General features: G+C 39.4%; 1 protein-coding gene across 1 annotated transcript; it reads left to right on the forward strand.

The window, feature by feature from the left end:
- The first annotated feature begins 1,762 nt into the window (after positions 1-1,762).
- Positions 1,763-20,453, forward strand: WDR1 (WD repeat domain 1). The gene is made up of 15 exons (XM_088540027.1): positions 1,763-2,061; positions 2,366-2,487; positions 6,377-6,467; positions 8,974-9,121; positions 10,501-10,681; positions 12,513-12,590; positions 13,191-13,271; positions 13,396-13,629; positions 14,444-14,531; positions 15,257-15,413; positions 16,022-16,109; positions 17,698-17,808; positions 18,297-18,467; positions 19,344-19,488; positions 19,806-20,453. The coding sequence occupies exons 1-15, from the start codon at positions 2,046-2,048 to the stop codon at positions 19,913-19,915; spliced, it is 1,821 nt and encodes a 606-aa protein (XP_088396153.1). The 5' UTR covers positions 1,763-2,045; the 3' UTR covers positions 19,916-20,453.
- Positions 20,454-23,912: the final 3,459 nt, after the last annotated feature.

The raw sequence follows: 23,912 nt of genomic DNA on the forward strand, positions 1-23,912 counted from the left end.
TATCAGATGTGAAATAATAAAAACCATAGGAGCTTGTAAGAAGTCTGTGCTTTATGAAATGATACTTGCTCTCCCTGCAAGCATTATCTTTTATGACATAATGCATTTGAAGAAAAATGTAAACAATATTTTGGGCATGTGGAATGTATTCAAATCCATAAGCTTTAATACAGTGCTTTTTGTGCAAACATCATTTGTGTTCCATCACATCTTGTTGCAGCTTGGAGCGGGTCAGGAATGCCAGACAGCAATTTCATAGAAGCTGGAACTGACTTTGTTTATTCGCTTACATGCAGTACATTTATATGATTCTAGCAGTTAGTGATGTAATTACACAGGATCCTAATTGGTAGACAATGATCTAACTAAGACCCTTACAGCCTTCCTTACTTGTTTAGCTCATCCTTTTAGTTCCACAGCTCTTTCACTCCCTCTGACCTTGGTCTACTTCCTTATCTCCTAGTTAGCACTCCCTTTGTTCTTTCACTGAAACCTGAAGGCTGGAATTGAGCAGCCATGGGCAGCCATGTCCGCGGCACTCTAATCATTCCTCTACAACATCTTATGCCAAATGTGTATCTTTTGTTTGCTGCAACAAGTATTATATATTGAATATATGTAAATTCATTTATTTTTGAAAAATGTAAATATTGAAAGAAAAAAAAAAAAGTTTTCAAAAGGCCCTATTTCCCTTATACTGGTCAAACAGGAACCACACAGGAAAAAATGTACTGCTGTGATGCCAGACACTGGACAAGGGAAAACCCCAAGTTCATTTCGTGCAGAAGTGAGGAATGGAGAATCCCAGCAATTCCAGGTCACTCGTGTGCTGCTCGCAATGACCCTGAAGCAGAGTGGCCTCTGAAGATCAGCCAAGCAGGTCGGCCTCTCTGGGGGAAGTTTGGTCATCCTTCTGTCCCAAAGCGCCTGTCCTGGTTTGCATGGATGCCCGCACTTGTACTGAAGGGCAAATTCTTTCTCATTTTGAAAATCTAGAAATTTAGTTATTTTTTTCCTCCTCACAGCCTGTTCCCCAAATCCCCAAAGCAGAATTCCACAGGGTTTCCCCAAGTCTATTTTACAGGCCAGTAAACAAACTCAAAGCATCTCTCCTCACTCTGTTTTATTGTGTTTATTCTCATTCCCTTTTGATATCCAAAAAAAAAAAAAAAACACTTTATGAAGGAAACACTGTGGTGACAAAGGCACAAACTTGTTACTTCAGCGGTTTCTGCCTCTTAGGACTAAATTCCTTGCCTCGCTGTATCATGAGGCACCGACAGTCTGTATCCTCACTCTGTGCATCACCTCCTTTCCCCAAAATAACCCGGGCACCCCGCAGCGCCCCTACAAGCGGTACCGGCGGGACAACCCCCAGGGGTGACACCTCTGCCAGCGCCGAGGCGGAGCGGGCCAAAGCGCGCTGACGCCCTGCGCCAACATGGCGCCTCCCCTCAGCCTCCTGCCGCCATGGCATGGCCTGAGCTGCCGGCCTCTGCCTCCCCCAGGCCTTCCGGAGGCCGCCACAGAGCTCCCTTCCCCACAGCTGCTCCCTCGCAATCCCGCGCCCGCCATTCCCCGTAGCTCCCAAATCAGATCCAACGGGCAAGAAGGGGGAGGAGAGGGCGGAACGGCTTCACTACTCTGCTGCGCATGCGCCGCGCGGACCCGAGGAGAGCCACTGCGGCGGCCGCGCATGCGCAGCGCCCACCCCGAAGCCGGGCAGGGCCGACGGGTGGCGCCGCCTGCGCGCAGCGCCCCGTTCCCTGCCGAGCGGCGCCGAGCGGGGCCGAGCGGGGCCGAGCGGGGCCGAGGGCATTTCCGGGGGCGGGAGCGGCGCGCGGGGAGCGGCGCGGCGCGAGCAGAGTTGACTATATATGGTCAAAGGCAGGGGAGAGCGGCGCGCCGCGCGCGCGTTTCCTGCTTGGTGCCGCTGCGCGCCGCGGGGCTGAGGCGGCAGCAGGAGGAAGAGGCCGCTCTGCCCGCGCGCTTCGCCTGCCTTCCCGGCGCCACCGCCCGCCTGCGGCGGTAACGAGTGGTCCACGATGCCCTACGAGATCAGTAAGTGCCCGGCGCGGGGTTGGGGAGGCGGCGCGGGCGCGCGGCAGCCGCGGGAGCCTCGCCCAGCCATCGCGCCGTCTGCGCGGCGGCCGTTGGTGCGGCCGTTAGCGGCCCCCGAGGCGGCGCCGGCCGGGTGCGGAGCTGGCGCTTCCTTCTCGGCCCCCTGACAGCAACAAGTGCTCGCGGCTGCTGGGCCGGAGAGGCGCGTGTTAACGACGGCGAATAAAACCATAAAACCTTTTTTATTTTTCTCTCTCTTTCTCTCTCTCTCTCTCTTTTTTTTTTCTCCTCCCTTTTTCCATAGAAAAAGTGTTTGCCAGCCTCCCACAGGTGGAGAGAGGTGTTTCCAAAATTATTGGAGGTGATCCTAAGGGCAATAATTTTCTCTACACTAATGGAAAATGTGTCATCATCAGGAACATTGATGTAACGTATCCCGATTTTCATTTTTATTTCCTAATGTGGTTTGTTTGGCTAAGATTCATTCTGCTCTGCAGCCCCTCTCCTGTAAGAGCCGGTGCCTTAGTCCCGTTCAGCAAATTCGTTTGAGGTCACAGATCTACTAGGAGCAGGACAGGAAGAGGAAGGCTGCATGACTCAGGCGTAAAGATATGGGCAGTGACTGTAGAAACCTGTAGAAAATCTCTGCAAAAAATGTAGTTCTCCTGCTGTCATCATGCAGAATTTGCAGAGACTGGTCCTGGTTGGCCCTGCTTATTGTAATTGTTCTATGAAGTTGAGAGGTGATCTGTATAATGAGTGGAACCTGCCCTTTTTGCTCTACTGGGCCTTTTTCACAAGTGCTGTGGTTAAGTTTATTGCTTCATAGCTGCTTGTTTACTTACTTATTTTCTCACTGCACTCCAGGAATCAAAACAGTTGCAAGTTGCTTGACTCTGGCAGTCTGTGCATATAGCATTCTCAACCATCATCAGAGAACTTCCCATGGATTAAATGTTAGAAATCACTTGTAATATTTTCACACTTTTTATTACCACAGAAGAACATGCCATCGAAGTGTGTTATTTAAATTACTATTTCAAAGATCACTTCACTTTGAAAAAGGAGAGAGGAAGCATTACATGTATATGTACATATGCTATTTTCTTAGTATTGGTTTTCAAAAAAAAAAAAAAAAATCACTGTTTCCTTCAGAACAAATGCCTATACTCTGCAAAAGTCAAACTCCAGGACTTGCTTTCCTCCTTATCCTTTAACTTTGGCTTTCAGTGGGACAGATCATGCATAACGCCTCTGGAATTTTCGGGTCTCCACAGCAATGTATTTGTTTATGACTGTAAAACAACTTTGTAAATTGAATTTTTACAAGAATTTTCCTGATTCCTTGCTTTATGCAAATGTTTTATTTCATTGTCATGGCATAATATAGAAATGCTGCTAAACACTTAATTTCTCTTTAAGTTTTGTGATTGGTATCAGATACTTTTCACTTAAAGTAGAAGTTTGTTTTTGTTATTAATGTCTCAATATAATAAAGTTTCACTGTTGATATCAAGAAAAGTTCAATTTTCTGAAACTGAAAATCTCAATAATGGTACCCAGTGAGAGGAAAGAAGAAAAGCCAGTCTGTGTACAGCACAACTTATTTCCCAATTGTGTAGTGTGACCTCCTTCCTTGCACTGTAATTGGTGTTCATACAACCTTATTTTGTGGGTGAACAAGAAAACAACATTTCTCTGGGCTTCCTGAATCAGCTTACAGTGCAAATGATAGTCCTTTTGAAAACCAGGTAGAGCTCATGGCAAGGTCTGAATACAGGAAAGGTAGGACTGTGGAAGCTTCCCCAGTTTTGACCAGATCCTACTCTCAATGGAAGTGGAGAACACAGGTCTCACAACCTTCAATTTTTATGGTGTAATTTCTGCTGTTGTCTAAGTTTACTTGAACTGGCAAATAAGGAGGCACTGTTAACATTAATGATTGTCAGACAAGGTTCCCCAAACTACTATGGAGTGTTTTGTAGCAGTGACCCAGAAACTGTCCAAGAGGACAGTATGGCTTTTGTGTCAGAAAATGATGTGGTTTGTGCCTAAACCTGCAGGGAAATGTGTCCGCTAACTGAGAAATATGCCTTCATTGAAGGTATGGAATGGCTTAGAATAACCGAATAAATTGCTTGTAGCAACCAAATGAAATACTTAGAGTGCCTCTACAAACGGTTTTCTCAGTGTCAGCTGGAATAGTTGTGCTTTAATTAGGCCTTATTTGTTGTTTGTTTCTATCATTAAAATGTAGTGATCAGCTCTGTAAAGCTTCTGAAGCTGTAGCAACAGCTTGGCTATGGTGCTGAGTAAAGGGTTGATGCTTGCGGCGGTTGTTGTGTTTTTTTTTTTTTTTTTTTTTTTTTTTTTTTTTTTTTTTTAAATGTGAGCTGGAGACCTTAAGTAGAAAAAGTGCTGGAAAAGCACTGTAAGAAAGAAGGAGTAATGATATTTGTAGGGTTTCATGCCTCATTAATATTGTATCTTCTTTTAAGTTCTAAGCTTCAAAGTAAGCTTGGACCCATGAACTACTCAATTTCTTAAGTGGCTCTAGTTTCAGTGTTCAAAATAAGCTGCATAAGCTCTTCCGTTGAGCCTATCCCTGACTTTACTCTCTTCAAAAAAATAACAGTAGATAGTGTTAGGTACAGCATTTGTCCCAGTTAATAGAATTCTCTGTTTAAATCTTCTTAGAAATGCCCTTTTTTGGCTATGAAAGACATAAAAATTAGAAAATTCAACCTACAAATAGAAATATTATCAAATAACAAACAGTTACAACTCTATTTGTTTCTATCAAAAAAAAAAAACTCTTAATCATATTAATCATGTCTAGAGCTTAGAAGCCTGAATTTTATCCTCCTCCATCCTCCAAGCTTTCCTTAATTCAGTCTGTAAGTCCAATCTCATAGCTACTTAGCTTCAAGGTTTCTTGGAAGTTCTTTCTATCAAGCACCAATTGCTTATGTATATCATTTTTAACAAAATCTGGTTTTCTGAGCCCCCTGAAATGCTGTAGCTGATGTTAACTACAGTATAGGGAAAACACTTCCTTGGCTTGCTTAGATGGAATCCAGTAACACAAAATGGAGAGTGACATGTGGATGCTGTAAATGCAGACATGTGTGACTTAAGCAGGGTTTTAATGCACTCAGACAACGTAAAAAGTCCACTGTAGCAGAAATGGAAAAGGCTGCTGCTTACATGAGAAAGCTGTATTCTCTCTCCTGAGATTTACTGTACTCTAAGAGTAAGAGAGTGTCTGCTTCCTAAAACAGCTTCCTGAAACAGAGCAGGTGGTTTAGTTTTTCCTGATTGGATAGCTCAATCACACCATAACACCAGGTGATTTTCTGATATAGTTGAATAAATGTAGATTAATTGTAGCTATTAAAATGGACTCTTTCTCTGCCCATGCGAGTCTAGTTTCTGAAATTGAAAAATACCTTTTAGCTGGCATAAAAAAGGTTCCCCAAAATAGAATAAGGTAGTGCTGATCTGCTAGTGTACTGATGTACTGTATTCCTGTACCTGGAGGATGTGCAGTGTGGAGATTTTATATAGCTTTTAATTTGAGGGCGGGTATCAGAAGAAGTCTGTGTCTTGATGTCATGCTTTTGATTTGGCATGTCAGTAGTGTAACCCTTACTACTGGGACACCAGATCACCTTAACTATGAAACCTGGAGCATCTGAAAACATCTTTAAGACTGAAAAGATGGAATTGTGATAGAGCAGCAGTGAATGATTCATTTATTTTGTTATTTAGGTACAACTATTCATGCTGAGGAAAACTTCTTTTTTGCAGGATTTCAGTTGGCAGGAAAGAGCAGGTCTTTCACACCTCATTAGTTACTGAGTGATATTGAGTAGTTATCAGTGAGTAACTTGCGTGCAATATGTTGTGCTTAACTGTAGTAGGACTTTTGGATGTGTGCTGCAAAGCACAGAGTATATTAAGTTTTCTACCTAGATAATTGTTTTACCTGGCCAGCCCTATTAGAGAGATAAAGTCACTTTGTTTTGGATTCTTCATGGGTCAGCAGATTCTGAAGAAGGAAATAGCAGAGGAAGTGCTTGCAATTGTAGCGGTTGTTAGAAATTACAGTGTTTTAGTCATAGCACACAGTAATTTTGTGCAGTGTGCTCTGTGCTTTTTCTCTCGTTTTAGCCATTTTTTCAGTTTAAAATACAAGATGGAGGGAAGGAATGCAGGGGGAAAAACAGTTTTATCTCGGGACATCTTGTTTAACTCCTGTGGAAAATGAGAAGTGCTACTTAGTAACTCTTTTTGTTTTTCTCCTTTAAACTAGAATCCTGCAATTGCTGATATCTACACTGAGCATGCCCATCAGGTTGTAGTTGCCAAGTATGCTGCCAGTGGATTTTACATAGCATCTGGAGGTAACGTATCTGTGCATGTTGAATGTGATGTATGGACAGAGCTGTTAAAGTGCTTAACGGAGAACTTACTAGTGTAGTGAAGCAGTGCTCCACATTGGCTACATATATTTTGCGCAACAGTGTGACCCACTTTAATGTAATTCTGTGTGCATATGGAGAAGAACTAATTTTAGTACCCATTTTCAAGTACTTCTAGACTCTTTCTAAAGCAGTGAGTTCAGGGACATGGTTGTTTTCTTAAAAATGATATTAAATGAAAGAGAATTTGAAAATGAACTTCAAATGCTTAGTCTGTTTAGAGTTAGAGGACAAATCTTAATGAGTTGCTTTTTTACATGCAGCAGAATGAAACATTATTTCTGAAATATAAGACAATTGCTTTGGTGTGTACATAAGCTTGATGCTTTTGGGTGGAGTGATTCTAGTAGAGCCCTTTCCCTCCTCATTTCTTACTGGCAGAACTTGGCAAGATTTGGCATATTTTTTTCTTACTGTTGAACCCAAATTGAAGGCTTTCTCTGGTAAGTTAGCATGGGAAAGACACTTACCCTTAACTTTGTGTAATGTATGTGAATCCATAGACTGAGAATGGGTAGCATGGCTTTTCTGTGGTTTCCTTTGGATAATTCGCAGAAATAGTTGCATACCTAAAAGCTATATTTGTAGCTGTTGAGTACTGAGAAACCTTTAAGGCCGTTTTTTAGCACAGCCTTCCCGCCCAAGGAACTAAAGCCAAGAAAATCCTTGGCTCAGTCTTGTGCGTGGTCCATATGTCAGTGTAATGTGTTCTTTGTTCTTCAGATTTGGTGCTTTAGATTTTTGCTTCATTGATCCCTTAATATAGCCATCAGTTGTTTTTTTTTTGTTTGTTTGTTTTCTTGAAACCTTGTAAATTTTCATTCTTCTGTAGAAGAACTGTAGTATAGTAGTGTATACCCAGTCCCCATTGGAAGATGCTTTTCAGTAGTCATCTAGTTAAAGAATATCCTTCATTTTAGGGAAGTATTCAGGTGACTTTTTTTTTTTTTTTTTTTCCTCTTCAGAAGTTCTCGCCTATCCAAATAAGGAAGCTTAGGCTGCAGTATTTCCCTTAAGCTGTCTTCTGTATCAGTCATAAAGTCTCATGCTGAGCATGAGTGCGAAGGCAATATTAGGCTGTTTATGCTGTTCTAAGTGTAACATAAGATTTATCTGTATCCTTAACCAAGTTTGAGCTAGACGTAATCTGCTTTATTACTTGATATACTTGATTGGATAGTCCCTTGGCAAAATGTTCCATGACTTTTATGGTAATTTTTCCTATACTGCAGTCATTAACAAGTGTAATAATTGGATATAATGTGAGGTGAAAGCTCTGTGTGTCCTATCAGAGATAGACCACAACAATTGGATTTTTGAAGTCCAAGTTAAAATTTAATTTCAATTAGAAATTAGAGAATTCTGAATCTGTCCTTTTGTCAGAAGCGGAGAAGATAAGCATGGGGGTGCCTTAAGTTTAAACTGGGTTATTAAGATGTACTGATAAATGGTGGATCATAGAATCAAGTGTTCCGCTAAGCTGAATGGCACCTTTTAGTATGTGTTTTACTGTTAAACAGTAGCTTTTGTTTGAAGGTTCTAATACATATAATCTGCTATGTGAGTTTCATTATGAAAGCATAAACTTGACTGTGTCTGGAACAACTCCTCTATTTACAGTGCTGCACCACAGTATTTCCTGTAAAAAGAAGCAAGCTCTAGGTCCCTGTAATACTGTGGGGAACAATGTCCAAAGAAACTTCAATTGTATTACATCTTCAGTTATGATCTATGCTGTGTCTGCTGCTTGTAACATTACTATGTTTGAATATTCTGTTTGCTTCCTTTGTAGTAACCCAGATACTGCATATACTCGCACAATTAAGTGCATACACGCTTCAGATAGGAAAGAGAAAGATTAGAATACCAGTACTATGGGCAGAAATCTGTTCACAGATATACAGAGAACTGATACCTGTATGCAAAGCAGACTTGCTCCAAGGGTGCAAAAAAGCTGAAATATGAGTTTTAGTACATTAGCTACTGTCCACTGTTCTCTTTCTTCTAGGTGTAGGGTAGGTCACTTTCCAGTGATTTGTGGATAAACTATTTTGTAATTTGGAGAGAGTTTTCTGCTCTTGTTTTGGTGAGCGTGTGTGCGTGTGACCACTTAGAGACCAGAAGATAACGTGTGAGTTCCTACCCTCTCAGTATGCATTTTTTTGCATGTCTGTTCAAAAAGTTGATTGTTGCATTTATTGCTGCACATTTTAATATCTCTTTTTAAAAAATACCGTGTCTCAGTGAATTGGACGTGGTCTTCAGCATTCCTAAATCAAGTGATTTGTAGTCGTTGTAGTAGAGTAAGATTGTATATCCTAGTATAAGTGTTCTGAGTAGATGAAGTTTTTTATCCTGACAAATTGATGAGTCATATGACTGAGTCATGCTGGAACAACAATAGTTATGTTCCATTATGTTATGGCAGATGTCTCTGGAAAGCTGAGAATCTGGGATACTACGCAGAAGGAGCACATACTGAAGTATGAGTATCAGCCATTTGCAGGAAAAATAAAGGATCTTGCATGGACTGAAGACAGCAAGAGAATAGCTGTGGTTGGAGAAGGAAGGGAAAAGTGAGTAATTCTTCTATGTGCTGCAAACTTTTGTATACTAACAAAGCAAGTTCTTTGATGCAGAAGCTTTTAGTTCTTCAAAGAAATAAAGTCATGATTTGTTCCTTGTTTAGACTTCAAGATATGCTGCTCAGCAGCAGATTTTTTTATGCAGTATTTGACAACAGTAGAATGAGTGGCTTATATACTGAGCAAAGACAATTTTATTTGAATTAGTTCAAAAATGTGGAGCTTTAGTTTGACTTTTAGAGGGGGGATTTTATTCTACTAATTAAAAAAATCTCAACCAAGTATCCGTGTCTAAATGAAATACCTAACGTAGCCTGAGATTTGTGAGTTTTCCTTAAGAGAAAAATATGTTAGGTAAATTGACATACTTTTAAGTCAAAGTCTGGAGCTGATAGTCTCAGGCTGTAAGGTCTTAAAAATAAGTTTTCTCTACCCTACTTTTTATGTTTTTTTTACTGTTCAAGAGACAGTCTTTGTTTCCTAGTGCTTCATTTTCTTATTATAGAGGAACTGGTGTACTGTACATTGTCCATCAGTTACTATTTTATATCCTTTCTCCCTCTCCACCTGCCCTTTAGTTAGGGTAGAAGTAGGTACTAATAAACTTGCTATCCTCCATGAAGAAGCTTGCTAGTTTCATGTTATGCAGTTGTGCCTTGACTTTAGTCCCTCTGAACTTCAGTGCTCTGAGAGTGTAGTGCAAGGTGTATTGATTATATTTTTTTTTAAGTTATTTTAACATAGGAACTTAGTTATATAAACTTTTTCCTTAATACTTTCCAGTAATAATGTGATATTTTGTTAAGATTCATATGGTAAATCTTAAGTATTTCTTAGGCCTTCTTTTCTGGTATTCATTGAATTGTCTTCCTGTAACAGTTGCAATGTGGCAATTCACCTCTTGGCAGGTAAAACTATAGTAGCTAATTGGTTTTCTTGTGAAATACTGATGGAAACCTACAACACTTTCATCTAAATATGATGATATTGTCTAAGCTAAATAATCCGATAGTGGAGCTGATACTGTCATTATCCAAACTCTCCATTTTGTATAGGACTGGACAGTGGGAACAGCTTACTGCTTTCCTTTATAAAGCTGAGCTTTCAGACTTTTTTCTTTTTTTAAAAAAAAAAAAACTTTTATGTCTGAAGCTTTACACATGAAACTTGTCCTGTCCCCTCACCAAATGTCTCCCTTCAGCGAAATCTCAAATATCCTTCAGGGAACAATGATGCACTTGCATGAGATTAATGACATGACCTAATTTCTTTTCTTTGAGTGCGCTCAAATCTGCTCTTTGCAGATGCTTAAGGAGTTAATCTGCGTTTAACTTTTATGAATTACAGTTATTGTCTGCTTCTTTAACTAGATTTGGAGCAGTGTTCCTGTGGGATAGTGGTTCTTCTGTTGGCGAGATTACTGGACACAACAAAGTGATCAATAGTGTGGACATAAAACAAACAAGACCTTATCGTCTAGCAACCGGCAGTGATGACAACTGTGCCGCTTTCTTTGAGGGACCACCATTCAAGTTCAAGTTTACAATAAGTGTGAGTTTAAGTTTAGCTTCTGTTAAGCTACAAGCAAGTCAACAAAAGCTTTACAACCACCTTGCAGTTCTTGTCACAACTCACTGTTGTAACAGAAGTTCTTAGCTTCCCCTCTCAAGGCATAGTCTATGTCAGACGGCTTCCTTAAATTCATGTTTGAGTACAACTGAAGGCTTCTCTTAAGCCAGCAAAGCCAAAATAAGTGATTGGTTAGGAAGAAAACCTGATGTGCTCTGACTTTTTCTTTACACCCCTTCTATAACATTAGAAGTAGCAAGTTTCACTGGCCTTATTGTTGTGCTTTGAGCTCTGCTTCCCAGTGCAGACATGCCTAGAGCTTTTTAATATTATCCAAAGTGCTTTCTTCAAGAAATGTGGTTGTGTGGATGGAATTGTCAAATCTGCTTAAGAGTTTGAGTCAAATCTGAAATCCCCAAGGTAGCTTTGAGAGGGTGAGCATAGGTGTTTGAAAATACAGCTAATTTCTACCAGAAATATATATGCAATTTCTGTGGTCAGTTTTATGTTTATGTGGTACTTTTCATTTTTTGTTTTTTTATTGTACTAATTAAATCTCTTATATAAACAAAGCTTGGCACTACGTTTAAAATGTTCAAGTCTTTGTTACTTGAGGCCAAAGAAAGTTAAAAAGCCAAGACATTCTGCAGCTGTTTCTGATTTCAGAAAACATGTCTTTTGCCTCAAAAACTCAGTAGTATTGGGTTATATTTCAGTATAAAGTCCAGAAACTTTTGCTCTTAGTTTTAAAAACATAGTAAGAATTTATTTTAATAAGTATGTTCCTTGAATACTTTATACGCTGAATTTAGTAAGGCTTCGATTTGCATTCTAGAAAAGGAATTGTTTTGAGCCCTGCGATCCAGTGAAATGATGTAGTTGCCAAATATATTTCTGAACTTAACTTGCTACGTACATTTGCTAAGCTAAGTCCGATTTGCTTACCAGGAGTGCTTGATCTGGTATGCGTCTCCCTTTTACAGTGCTAGTTGATTTGATGTATGGGCTTCATGTATAGGCTGTTACACAGCTTAGACTAGAGCCTAAGCTATCACTTAGAAAAATTCTATATTTAATCAAAGAAAGTAGGTTAGAACTTGCCTTTCATAATACTAAAAATAGTCCTCCAAATCTCTTTTCATGGGAGCTTTGGCCTCATTGTGGTGCTTCCCTATTTAACAGGTATTATAGCTAGCATCATTTAAATAGTCTCCTATTTGTCAATACTCTATTTAGGGAGCACACATCATGCTCTGGTTACTTCACAGATCTAGCATTACTGAAATTCTCAAAAGTGGAAATCCAATAAAACAATAGTTTATTCTTCATGCCCATACTTTTACAATATTGGGGATAAGATACTTTTCTGTACGTAAAACTTGTTTTCAAGTGTCAAAATCTGGAGAATGCAGAAGAATTATTGAACAGGAGGGGAGGAATCCTGTCTTTGTATCTCAGCTGCAGTTGAAGTTTTCACTCCCCATCCCTTAAGGAGTAGTATTCATTTCCATTGTGCTGTTCAAGCAGCTTGGCACCACATCAATATGGATCCCACATTTTTTTTCCCCTGGGCTATTCCCAAGTCCCATGATCCTGTTCAGTTAGAGGCTGCTATTAGAGGCTAGACTTGCTCTGTAGCAGTTGAGTAGCAGCATTCTCCACATTCTCTCCCACACAGCTACTTTACAGTTTGAATACAAGAGAAATTCACTGTCACTAATTACCTTGTAAGAAGATAAATATACGTAGTTCTGCTTTTGGGTTGAGTGTTGATGTTTTTTTTTTTTTTTTTTTTTTTTTCCCACCCCCACAGGACCATACGCGGTTTGTGAACTGTGTAAAGTTTTCTCCAGATGGAAACAGATTTGCCACAGCTAGTGCAGATGGCCAGGTAAATAAAAATAAGCCCCTCTGTAGCGGGATCAGTTTTGTAAAATGTGCAGCTTCTCTTTTTATTCTGTGAAATGCTTGACTTCAACTTTCAGTGCCCTTCTGTAATGCTGCAACAGCTGTGATGTCTGTCAGGCTATTCTCACTCTGCTTTTTTCTCTTCTACTTCTCTGTTGTATTACTTTTCAAAGAGGTTATTTTGTCAGGAGTGTACCAGGCCTTTGGAATATGTATGTTCTTGTTGCAGTTCTGAAAAAATTATCAGAAATACTAAGCACTCTGATAAGGGCAGGCTGGCAACAACACTTCTGCTGTGGGGAGATTCTTACAAGTAGGCAGATCCCCCTGACTGCAGTGCTGTTTTCAACCTACCATCACAGCAGGGGTCAAAAATGTCAGAATCCAGTGTTCAGATGCCACATTCAGAATTGTGATAGTGATTTACAATTGTCATCTCTATGGGTTAGTGTTAAATAACAAATATTTTTGCTTCTTCCTTGTTTGATAATCTTGCACCGTGCAACAGAAAAGTGATCTGCGCAATGAAAGTAATGTAACATTTTCAGTCTCTTTAAAGAGTATGTATGTTTGCTCTCTTAAGATCTTTGTCTATGATGGGAAGACTGGAGAGAAAGTGTGTGCCCTTGGTGGAGGCAAAGCTCATGATGGGGGTATTTATGCTGTAAGTATTGCCTCATTTGTACAAGTGAACCTTAGTATTCATTTCATTACTGAGTTCATGGACTGTGAAATATTGTGGTAATAAATGTATGTTTACTGACTTGTGGTGACATTTCTTTTTACAGATTAGCTGGAGCCCTGATAGTAGTCAACTGCTTTCTGCTTCTGGAGATAAAACTGCTAAACTCTGGGACATTGGTGCTAATTCTATTGTCAGTACTTTCAACATGGGATCAAATGTTTTGGATCAGCAGCTAGGTTGCTTGTGGCAGAAAGACCATTTACTGAGTATTTCTCTCTCCGGCTATATCAATTATTTGGACAAGAACAATCCAGATAAGCCTTTGCGTGTCATAAAGGTAGGTTGAACTGCTGTAGCACCACAGCTTCTGCAGTAAACAGTTCAGTGGTTGCAATTGTTTAGATGGAACAGTAATTGTTAAAACATAGTTTTGTTGAATTACTTTGCATTGCCAAACCAGCTATGTGGGACTGGCTCTTGAAAGTTACGTAAATCAAAGTTAAGATGTTATGTGGAGTTACTGTGCATTTTGGCTTCAATTAAAGTTATAAAACTTTTATAGCGGCTTCAAGCATTCTTTGATATGATAGAAGAAATACAGCATAGATAGAAAACAACCAAGAATGTCTGTTTTTCGTTCATTTTACCACACTGTGAACAAGGTGACTAGGGTCGCTGTACAGCTGAGCTTTAGTTTGGGGAATTACAGAGGTCACTGACACGGCATTCTCACGGGAACTTACATTTTTACATGAACTAGAAATAGATGTCCCAGATTCTTGCTATTGCCTCTTTAAATGTAGTAATTGGTGTGGTTACATGACCATATTTAGTCCTCTCCCCCTGTATCATAAAGTGTCTAGACAGTAAACTTGATGAAAAGGCTGTGAAAGTGTCTTGGTCCAGCAGGCTCAGTAACAGGGTTGTTTACAGTGCCTACTCATTCCTTTTAAGGAGCACTGCATGGAAATAGCCATGCTGCAAACTTAATCACTGGACCATTAATTACTAATTTGCATTCTGGGTGACATTTAATGTTTAGAGAGAAAATAATATGTTATTTTCTGAATTGCCTGTAATCTTTCTCTTGATTTATGTATGTATTAACAATGAAAAAATGCCTATCAAAAGTTATTGTGTCTTATTCACAGGGTCATAGTAAATCGATTCAGTGTCTCACAGTGCATAAAAACGGTGGAAAGTCCTATATTTACTCTGGAAGTAACGATGGACATATTAATATCTTTTGAATGGTAAAGTGATACTTATTTTAACCTATTAGATTGACAGAGTGTCTTAAAAAATGCTAACTTAAAAAGAAGCTAACTTTACTGGATACAAATTAGTATTTTATGTCTGGAAAAGTTTGTTTTGTTTTTCCTCTAACTTTTCTGTTGTATATAGTGCTTGCCTTTAAATCTGCCTCCTTGTTATAAATATGTGCCAATTCTTAATTTTCAACTCTCATTGCATGTGGTGCATTGCTTGTTAGCATAGAGGAGGAAGTATCATAAATTCTCTTGTAACTGCCCGTGTGTACCTGCCTTATATGCCAGCTTTGTATGGCTGTCTCTTGCTGCTGCTCTTACTTGCAACAGACAGATTGATTTACTTTTTAGATTTTCCAGGACGAGAACTGTAAATATTTTGCTGCACACACTGACTCAAACAAGTGTTTTCTTAGTTATGTTTTTATCCCCACCTCTATTTAAGTAGCTTTCTGAAGTTCTGCATCACTGTAGTTCTGTTCTTTTATTTGGTATCTCAATCAGGCTTTCTCACTACCTAGGAGAATTTGTATTTTGGTTAGGGCTATAACAATTCCAGTCCTGTTGGTTTCTGGAACGAGATACTTGGAATGCAGTCGAGGTTCTCGGGCAGCGTTTTCAGAGGGTTGGACTTTGAGGTGTGTAGCTAACACATTGCACCAACATGTTTAAAAGTTCCTTAACCCTCTTGTGCACATTACTGGGATTCCGAAACTGGAGAGAACGATGGCTTTTCTGGAAAAGGCCATACAAACCAGGTTTCTAGAATGGCAGTGGATGAAATGGATCAGCTGGTCACCTGCAGCATGGACGACACTGTGCGCTATACCAGTGTCAGCAAGAGGGATTACAGGTTAGTGAAACCAGTGCTTCTTGTTCTGGTGCTGTAGCCCGTTACACAAGAAGAGTTTGGCTTATTTACATGGAGAGAATCCTGTGCTACAACTTGCTCAAGTTTTAAGTTACCATAGAAACTGTAGAAGTGATTGACTTCCCCCCTGCCCCATGAAAACAAGAAATGCATCCTAGAATTTTCTCTGTGTCTCCTTCCTGGCTAGCTTCATTGGTGGGCAGCAGGAAGTGTGTGTTTTTCTGTACTTAATAAATACATAGGAGGACTCAATATGTTTGAAATGTGTGGTTAGGACAGGTGGGATGTGGCTGTTTCTTCACAGAAATCACAATGGAAGCAAAAAAAAAAAAGTATTAAGAACACCTAGATAAACTCAAAGCAGACTTCCACATAGTGACAGTGATTTTTATTTCTAAGGTATACTACTCTATCAAGATACTGACATTCTAAAGAGTAAACACAAGGAGAATGCAGATTACTAAAGAAACCTTTAAATTATGCAACTTCTTGAAGGTCATTAGGGATGACTATTTAAATAGCCATTTTAAAATAATAAACATGGAAAAATTTATTCTGTTTTGTCTTCTTATTTCACCGCCTTCCTCCAGTGGCCAGGATTCTGTGAAAATGGATGTTCAACCAAAATGTTTATCTGTTGGTCCTGGTGGATATACTGTAGTTTCATGCATTGGACAAGTGAGTATAAGCTCATGGATTAGCAGTACAAATGTTCTGTTAGATAATGTAGTGTGTACAGTAACATGATGGTAACTGTGATGGAAAGTTGCATAGTGTGTGATCACCTCATGCTCATAGGATACTTATTAATAAGCCTATGAGAATATAACTGAGCAAGATGCTTGTTACAGCTTTGTCTTGCTTCTTGTATCCATTTGATGTAGACTTTACATTTGTGGAGTCCCTGATGTAGATGCACCTGTATTTACTGTGGTCAATATAGCTTTGTGCTAGAAGGCTGCACCGATCTAAATCTGTATAGAAAACTCTTTACCTGCTGGGTTGCCAGGGCTGCTGAATTTAAAAATAAAAAAGTAGGTGTTCTTTAAGCTGTAGGTTCAAGTGCTTCTGAAATATATCGTCACAGTGCTTGACTGTAAAGAGTAGGGAGCTCCTGAAACCTTTGAATTGCTGCTATTTCCAGGTTATTGTTCCTGGTTCCCTTACCTTTTCCATATATCTTTCCTTCTTGGAGAGAGGGAACCAAAAAAGGGGGAAGTAGAAAAGGATAAAGTGGGAACAGTAACTTTGTTCTGTCATGTAATTGGGGTGCAATAAATGCACTGCGCATCTTTTACGTAAAGTGACTTATAAGAATGTATGGTTTTTTAAGTGTTTCACACTTCTGATACAGATTTATATGTACATATTACATATGTGTATAATCATATTATGCAAGTGATTTTTATTTCTTATTTCTTTTCAGTAGACAATGGAAATCAGCAAATATGCTTGTACAAGCATGTTAATCTCCAAGTAATGCTCTTAGTTGATATATTCAGTGAGGCAATTTTGGGGAGAGAGTTTCTCAGCTCTGTTTTTCTTTCTCTCTCTCTCTCTCTCTCTCTCTCTTTTTGTTTTCAACTAACCAACAATCCAATGCTGTTGTACAGCATCAATATCTCTAGCTTGCTTGCCAGTAATATTCAGATCATGTAGAACTAGAGACTCGTGTCATCAGGGTTATTTTAGTTCAAAACATGCTTAACTTCTGATGAACTTTATCTTCTGTGTCGATCTTGGCTCTGAGTCTAGGATATTCAGTAGTGTTGGCCAAATGTGTTTTTCATTGTGAGTTACAACTCCACTTGTTCATTAGATAGAGCTGGGTGAAGATGGCTCTTAATGCTGCATTTCAGGATTACCTTGCCTGCAACCTTGGCCCTGCTTCCTTTCTCCCTAAGAGTTAACCAGGAAGGTAGTAGGTGTTGCTAAAAACACTGCTTTGTCTGCTGCTTTTATGTTCTGACCAAGCAAGGTGAAGCTGAATGCAACAGAGCGTATCCTCAACTACTTGATTTAGAGTACTCCTAAGCACTGCAATACAGTAGGATTAGTTAGTGACCACACACATGTATTTCTCCCTCCTCCTCCTTTTTTTTTGTAGTGGATCGGTGTTGGTTTGCTGTGGGTCAAAATGCCATAAACCTTTAAACCTTTGAGCAGAATGGATTTTTATTTATGATTAAGCAACATAGCTAAGTCATAGTCATTTATTAGGCATTTGGAAGAAGCATTATCGTAGTTTCTGGTTCTCTATTCACAGATTGTGTTGATGAAAGATAAGAAAAAATGTTTTGCAATCGCCGACCTGAGCTATGAGCCGGAGGCGGTAGCCGTTCACCCCGGAGGAGGCACAGCGGCCGTGGGAGGAGCGGTAAGGCTGCGCTCTGCGCAACTCCTGTGGCGCTTGAGCTAAGCGCGGTAGCATTCAACAAGAGTAGGTCTGTTGTGACAACTCTCAGCTACTAAGTCTTAACACAGTAGCAGCAGTACTGCAATAAGTAAGTTATGTGTAAATACAAATCATGAGCTTTCATTCCCCAGATTCTACCACCATTATGGCTCTGCTAACATACTCTTGATTTTTTTGTCATTTATATTTGTAGTCTTTAAATTGTTAATGTTTCCACTCGATAGTAAATGAAATAGGCATTTTGCAGAATTTTGCCCAAGTTCTGGAAATCCGTATTATATTCTAGACATGGTGAATTGTAGCTAGTAGGAATGAGAGCTTCTTTAAACTATTTCCCTATGTAAATAGTACCAGATGGAGTTGGTGAAAGAGCCCTAGTAGCTCAATAAACCGTCCTGTCTCAAAGTGGTTTTTTGTTTCTTTCCCTCTTCTCCACTTTTAATTTGTAGGATGGAAATGTCTACTTGTATTCAATCCAAGGAACCTCTTTGAAAAATGAGAAGACTTTGGAAGCTAAAGGTCCTGTCACTGACCTGGCATATTCTCATGATGGTGCCTTTCTTGCAGTCTGTGATGCAAACAAGGTTGTCACCGTCTTCAGTGTCACTGATGGCTATGCGGTAAGAACTGCTCTACCAATTGTGTGATTTTATTATTATTATTTTTTTTTTTAGGCATATGTGGACTTACGATCTTTTGTAATGATCTTAATTACATCTGTTAGAGCCACTGCTGTGTATTTGGGGGTTCTGTCTAGCATGCACTTTTGCAAAATGGACAAGAATTGTAGGCTTAATCTGATCAATGTAACCTATACAGTACAATAAAACTAATGAAGTAAGCAAGACTAAGACTTGACAGTAAGAGTTTGACTGTGGCTTATAGCAATATGGTGAGGACTAGGCAGGGAAAGGGCTACTATAGGAACGGAGAATCTTGCTCCATCCTTTTATCTAGTGTCTTTTAATCAAGAGCCAAGTAACTGGCAATTTCCAGTTTCTAGCTGAATAGTAAATATGCAACTCAGCTTTTAAAGTCGCTTAGGCTTTGACTGAGACCACACTGAAAAGAAAAATACAAGGTGGTATTCCAGAAAAATACTTCCATTTTCCAAACTGAAGGAATTTTGCTTTTGGAAGCATCTGTTGAGTCCTCTTAAAGGCTTCTGAGTGATTGCTGCATCTGCAGTTTACCAGCTCAGTTTTCTTATAAACTGTCCTGTTTTTTTTTTACCAAAAAGTTTGGATTTTGTTAATCCCACTTGTGTTTAAATGAGTGGCATAAAATGAAGCTTTGAAAGAGCTCTGTTGTAGTCAGTTGTGCTCTACACATTGTAAAACTACTTTGCCTGGGACCACAGCCTACACTTGAGATATACAATATTTGGAGTCTTGCAGGACTTTAGTGTTTGTTTTTATGCTGTATGCTAAAAGCTAGTGTTTACTTCAAATGCCTTAAATGAATGTAATAACCTATTCCTGTTTGCTTTGAAATAGGAATATAATGTCTTTTATGGACACCATGCAAAAGTTGTTTGTATTGCCTGGTCACCAGACAATGAACATTTTGCTTCTGGAGGCATGGACATGATGGTCTATGTTTGGACCGTAAGCGATCCAGAGACCAGAGTCAAGATACCAGGTATGTTTGCTTCAAAATCTGTTGGGAAAACTGATAGTCATTCTTGAAATGTAACATAGTACATATTTTCCAGAACTAAATGGTAAATCAATGGTAGGCCACAATCCATTTTTTTGAATGTTTGCAAACTAACTCTGCCTTAATCTCGACCTATCTAGCTAAAATAGCTAGAACTCTGTCATATTCTTGTATTTCATAAAATATATCTTGTATACTCATACTAGCATTTAATGTGACTGAAATGCTAGTGTGTCCTAAAGATACTGTGTCAGCTCGGCCTTCCTAACCCTCTGCTGTTGTTTTGCACTGCCCTGCAGATGCTCACAGACTACATCACGTAAGCGGCCTGGCCTGGCTGGATGAACACACTCTGGTAACAACATCCCATGATGCTTCTGTCAAAGAGTGGTCTATCTCCTACCAGTGAAATAAGCCCTCTTTGGAAGGACCTAATCAGGGACTAGAACTACTGCAGTGGAACATAGCATTTCTTTTAAAGAATCTTTATTGTCCTCTGGGTCTTCTATCATATCCTCATCTTTACAGGGTGTTCATATCTGTAATTTCAAATGTACTTTGAAAGCTTTAGCCAGTAACAGTTTGCACATGAAAAGCACTTAAATTATGTCTGGAGCTTAACCTTTGTGCTGAACATTCCAGAGGCAACAGCCTAGTGAGGTGGCTTGAAAGATTCAAACTCAATCAGTTGTTCTTTTCTAACCAAGAAACGTGAGATTGTACAGCATGAGAGTAATACTTCTCATTTTTTCTAATTACAGAACATTTCTGTACTAATGGTCATAGTAAGAATATTTAGTTGTTACCTGAAATCAATCATGCTGTGTGCAGCTACTGTATATTGCTTTGCTTCTCTGTACTGCACCAAACTGTCGCCTCAGACTTTCTCCTCCAGATAATGAAATGGGGTTCATACATAATAAACTTTTTATGTATTTCCTGTCAAAGCTTTGTGGTTTATTTTAGGATGGAAGTGTGGGGTTTTGATGTATTTACTGTTGTGGGTTTAATGTTTACAAATAACTGTCATGGCAACTTCTTGCTTCAGAAACACCTTGTGACTTCTTTGAATTAAGAATGTCTGGTCATTTCAATGTCAGAAGAAATTCTGTATGAAAGATTAAAGATATTTCCTGTTTGAAGGAGGAGGATCATGTTATTTAAAAAGTACTTCTAATAACTCTTAAAAAGTACAGGAATTAAACTAAGTGAAGCATTGTTATGATTTGAAATGATTTTTGAGAAGATAATCAAGTTGTTTGCGTAAGTTTTATGCATTTGCATGTGCAGAACAGTTGCATGTAAGCTGTTACCTGGTATGAACAGATCGTGATCTTACGTGCTTAGTTTTCTCTTCACTCTACAATGCATTTGAGTAATTTTATCCTTTCAGTCTGACAAGGGTTGAAGAGGAGACTCTGATGCAAAGTAGTAGGTAGGTCTGTGACTTATCTATTGAGGTCGAAGGAAGTTGCTGTTGTCCAAAACTTTGAAAGACTTTAAAACTTTGTTTTCTATTAAGTCTCACCACTACCAGCTCTCCAGTGCTCTTTGGTTGTATTAAGTTTTCCTTACTATGTGGTCTTGCATGTTGTTTATTTACAAATCATATCTATTGATACAAATACATATCTAATGATTCAAATCTAATGACACTAATTGTACAGCAAATAAAATGTTTTTGCTGCTTGTCATCCCATGGACCATTGCTCAGTCACTGAAAATTTTGCCTATCAGAATGACTTAGCAGGATGTCTCTGAAAAGGGGAATGCTTCTCTTTTGGGAGCAGTGATCAGAATCTCATCAGAATGAGTGTCTTCTGCTACACAAACCAATTTACAGATTAGAACAGTTGAGCCTGGTATTACCTAAGAAGCAGAGGATTTTGCGTCACAGTTTCTTTGTGTTTTCTGCCTCTCCATTAGAAATTTGCATGTCTCTTTATTAACAACTGAGGCATATCTGAAATTGAGTATAATTGGATTGTTGACAGTGTCTAGACACACAAATTTTGATCCGCAGTGTCTTGTTCTGCATTTTCCTGTATGATCTATCCATTGCTCCCTAAAGCAGATCTGGAAGGGCTGCTACTGAATCTGGCTACTGGGTTCCTGCGAAGGCTGAATCCATGTTGTGTAGGTAATGATAAAAAGAAGAAAAATTTAATGCAAATGTTCATGGACAAATAACTACTGATTTCACTGATGGAGAGTGGTTCTGGCTAGTGAAATGGTTTTGAGGGAAGCAGCAGAATTTCTTGATGTTTCCTAGCATCCTGGCGCGGGGGGAATCCTTTTATGTACCTCAGAATAGGTGTACAGTGCCCAAAAGGTGATGTCAGTGCAAGGCAAGGTGTTTCCTGATTCTTGGAAGACCGTCATGAATGACTTGGCAGGAAACTGTGTGTTATGACTCATTTTTGGACATCTGCCTGTTGGGGTGTTTATGCTCCAGTTTCCATTAGATGTGTGTATTTGCTTATGGATTTCATATTCCTTAAAGACTAATATGGTCATCTTTCTTCTATAGCAAATCCTTATTCTGTAAAACTGAAGAGATATTCATCTACACCAAGTGCACAAGTTATTTGTTGATCCAATGTAGGAGGAACAAAAACTGAGCCAAAAGATGTCCAGCTGAACTCTCTTCAGTCAGGCTGCCTGATCTTTGTATATGTCATTTTTTATTTGTGTAGTGGTCTTACAGTTTCTTAAAAGATTGCACTTTTTAACTTGAAGGTAGGGGACTCAAGGAAGTGCACCAAGCTCTCTTACAAGCAACACCCAAAGTTTATTTTTTTCTTTTGTAGCATCTTCCAATGACTGTTTAAAATGTCAGGTGTATCATGTTTAACAATGTTACTTTGTTCCTCCCTTTTTAAAAATACTGGCTATATTATGACAATTATCTTTTCCAAAGAGGAGGCAGAATTTGGAGATAGCTATATGGAAGAGCATTGCTGCTAGTTGAAACTTTCTCTTCACAACCCTGTTTGCCCTGAAAACTCTGCACTGTTACTACAGGGTCTTGATAAAACAAGAGACAGAAACAGCTGTTTCCTGGCAGGTAACCCTATGTGTAGTAATGGAAAACATTATTCTGGTTGGCCAAGTTTAAGATTGTTTCAGTGGTCATATTTTTCTCCTATTGACATGGTCTCCTTGAACCCTGTTTTGGCTGTTGTGATGAGAGCCTCCAGAGAAGGCAGCTGATAACAGGCGGCTCTTGAGGGGAGCTGCCTGCCTCTGGGCCTGCTGTGAAATAGAAACAGCAGCAAGGGGCTGTCATGAGGCTCTAAGTCGCATTTTCTCCAAATACTGTTTTAACAGTGGTGCACTAATTGTGGTGACCTCAAAAGGAAATACGTGTGATACTTGTACGAGTATGAAGTAAAGTCTGTAAGGAGGGATGCACTAAAAGAAGGAAAGGAACACATCCAACCCTTAGATGTTGCTCTGTTAACAGTCTAGTTATGAATTCTGTAATGCTAATTCAAGCCCTGACCAAGCACTGCTCCTCAAGCTCCATTTATGCTCAAGTGCTTCTGTTTTAGGCAGAAGTTACTTGAAAGCAGGTTTTACTTCCTCACTTCTGGCAGTTTGCCTGCATTACAGTAGAAATGCAGCTTAATTAGGCCAGGGATAGATTCGGAAAGTGAATGACCTGTAATTCCTCACAAGGCTGTGCTGCCTGATTTATTTCCCCCTCCCACTGCAAGGGTGCGATATAATCCTGTTTGCCTGCTCCATTTCTGCTGTGCTCATTCAGAGCGTTGGCCTTCCAAGAAGTTGGTCTTTACTGTCAGCCAGCAGCTGTTCTGTGGAATATCAGCAGCAAATGCTAAATGGTGCCTTTAATTGGCAATTGATAAGTGCAAAGTAAAAGAACAAAACTCCTAGAGTTAGAGGTCTGTTTTATGAAAGTTGGACATGGTATGACATGAATTAGGGATAGACCCACAGCAGATGTTCTGTTTTTCTGGTCAATTCTTTTGCTTAACCACTGCAGCTTGGAACAACGTGAAAATGTTATTTATGTGGATATTGTTCATAAGCAAAAATTAGAAGCTAAAGGGTCTTTCAAGTTGGAATTGGCTTTTTTTGAAGCTAAATTCTTGGATACTTTGATTAGAAATGTGTACTACAGAATGTGTTAGTATGTTACTGTAGATACTGTTTCATGATTATGGCATGAGGCAGGATTTGCTGAACCAAGTTTTTCCCTATGATAAAATTAGCTGTGGCTATTTCTGCAATGAAGGCATATGGGGGCTGGGGGGAAGCAGCTTGCTTATTCCCAAGAGTGGAATGATGGAGTTTGGCTGAGCTGAGGACACGTCACAAGTTCTCATGTACAGAGCCACTGCTTATGGTAAAAAAAAAAAAACAAGGCTCCCTGGAGAGGC

Source organism: Tinamus guttatus, unplaced genomic scaffold (assembly GCF_059628265.1).
Source record: "Tinamus guttatus ecotype Peru unplaced genomic scaffold, ASM5962826v1 Tinamus_guttatus_pri_ptg000052l, whole genome shotgun sequence".
Classification (NCBI taxonomy): Eukaryota; Metazoa; Chordata; class Aves; order Tinamiformes; family Tinamidae; genus Tinamus; species Tinamus guttatus.

Bases quoted from the DNA above. Each gene is read 5' to 3' on its own strand.
- WDR1 (XM_088540027.1), top strand. The intron at 13,272-13,395 runs GTAAGTATTGCC...TTCTTTTTACAG, and splicing joins ATGATGGGGGTATTTATGCT to ATTAGCTGGAGCCCTGATAG. The intron at 13,630-14,443 runs GTAGGTTGAACT...TCTTATTCACAG, and splicing joins AGCCTTTGCGTGTCATAAAG to GGTCATAGTAAATCGATTCA.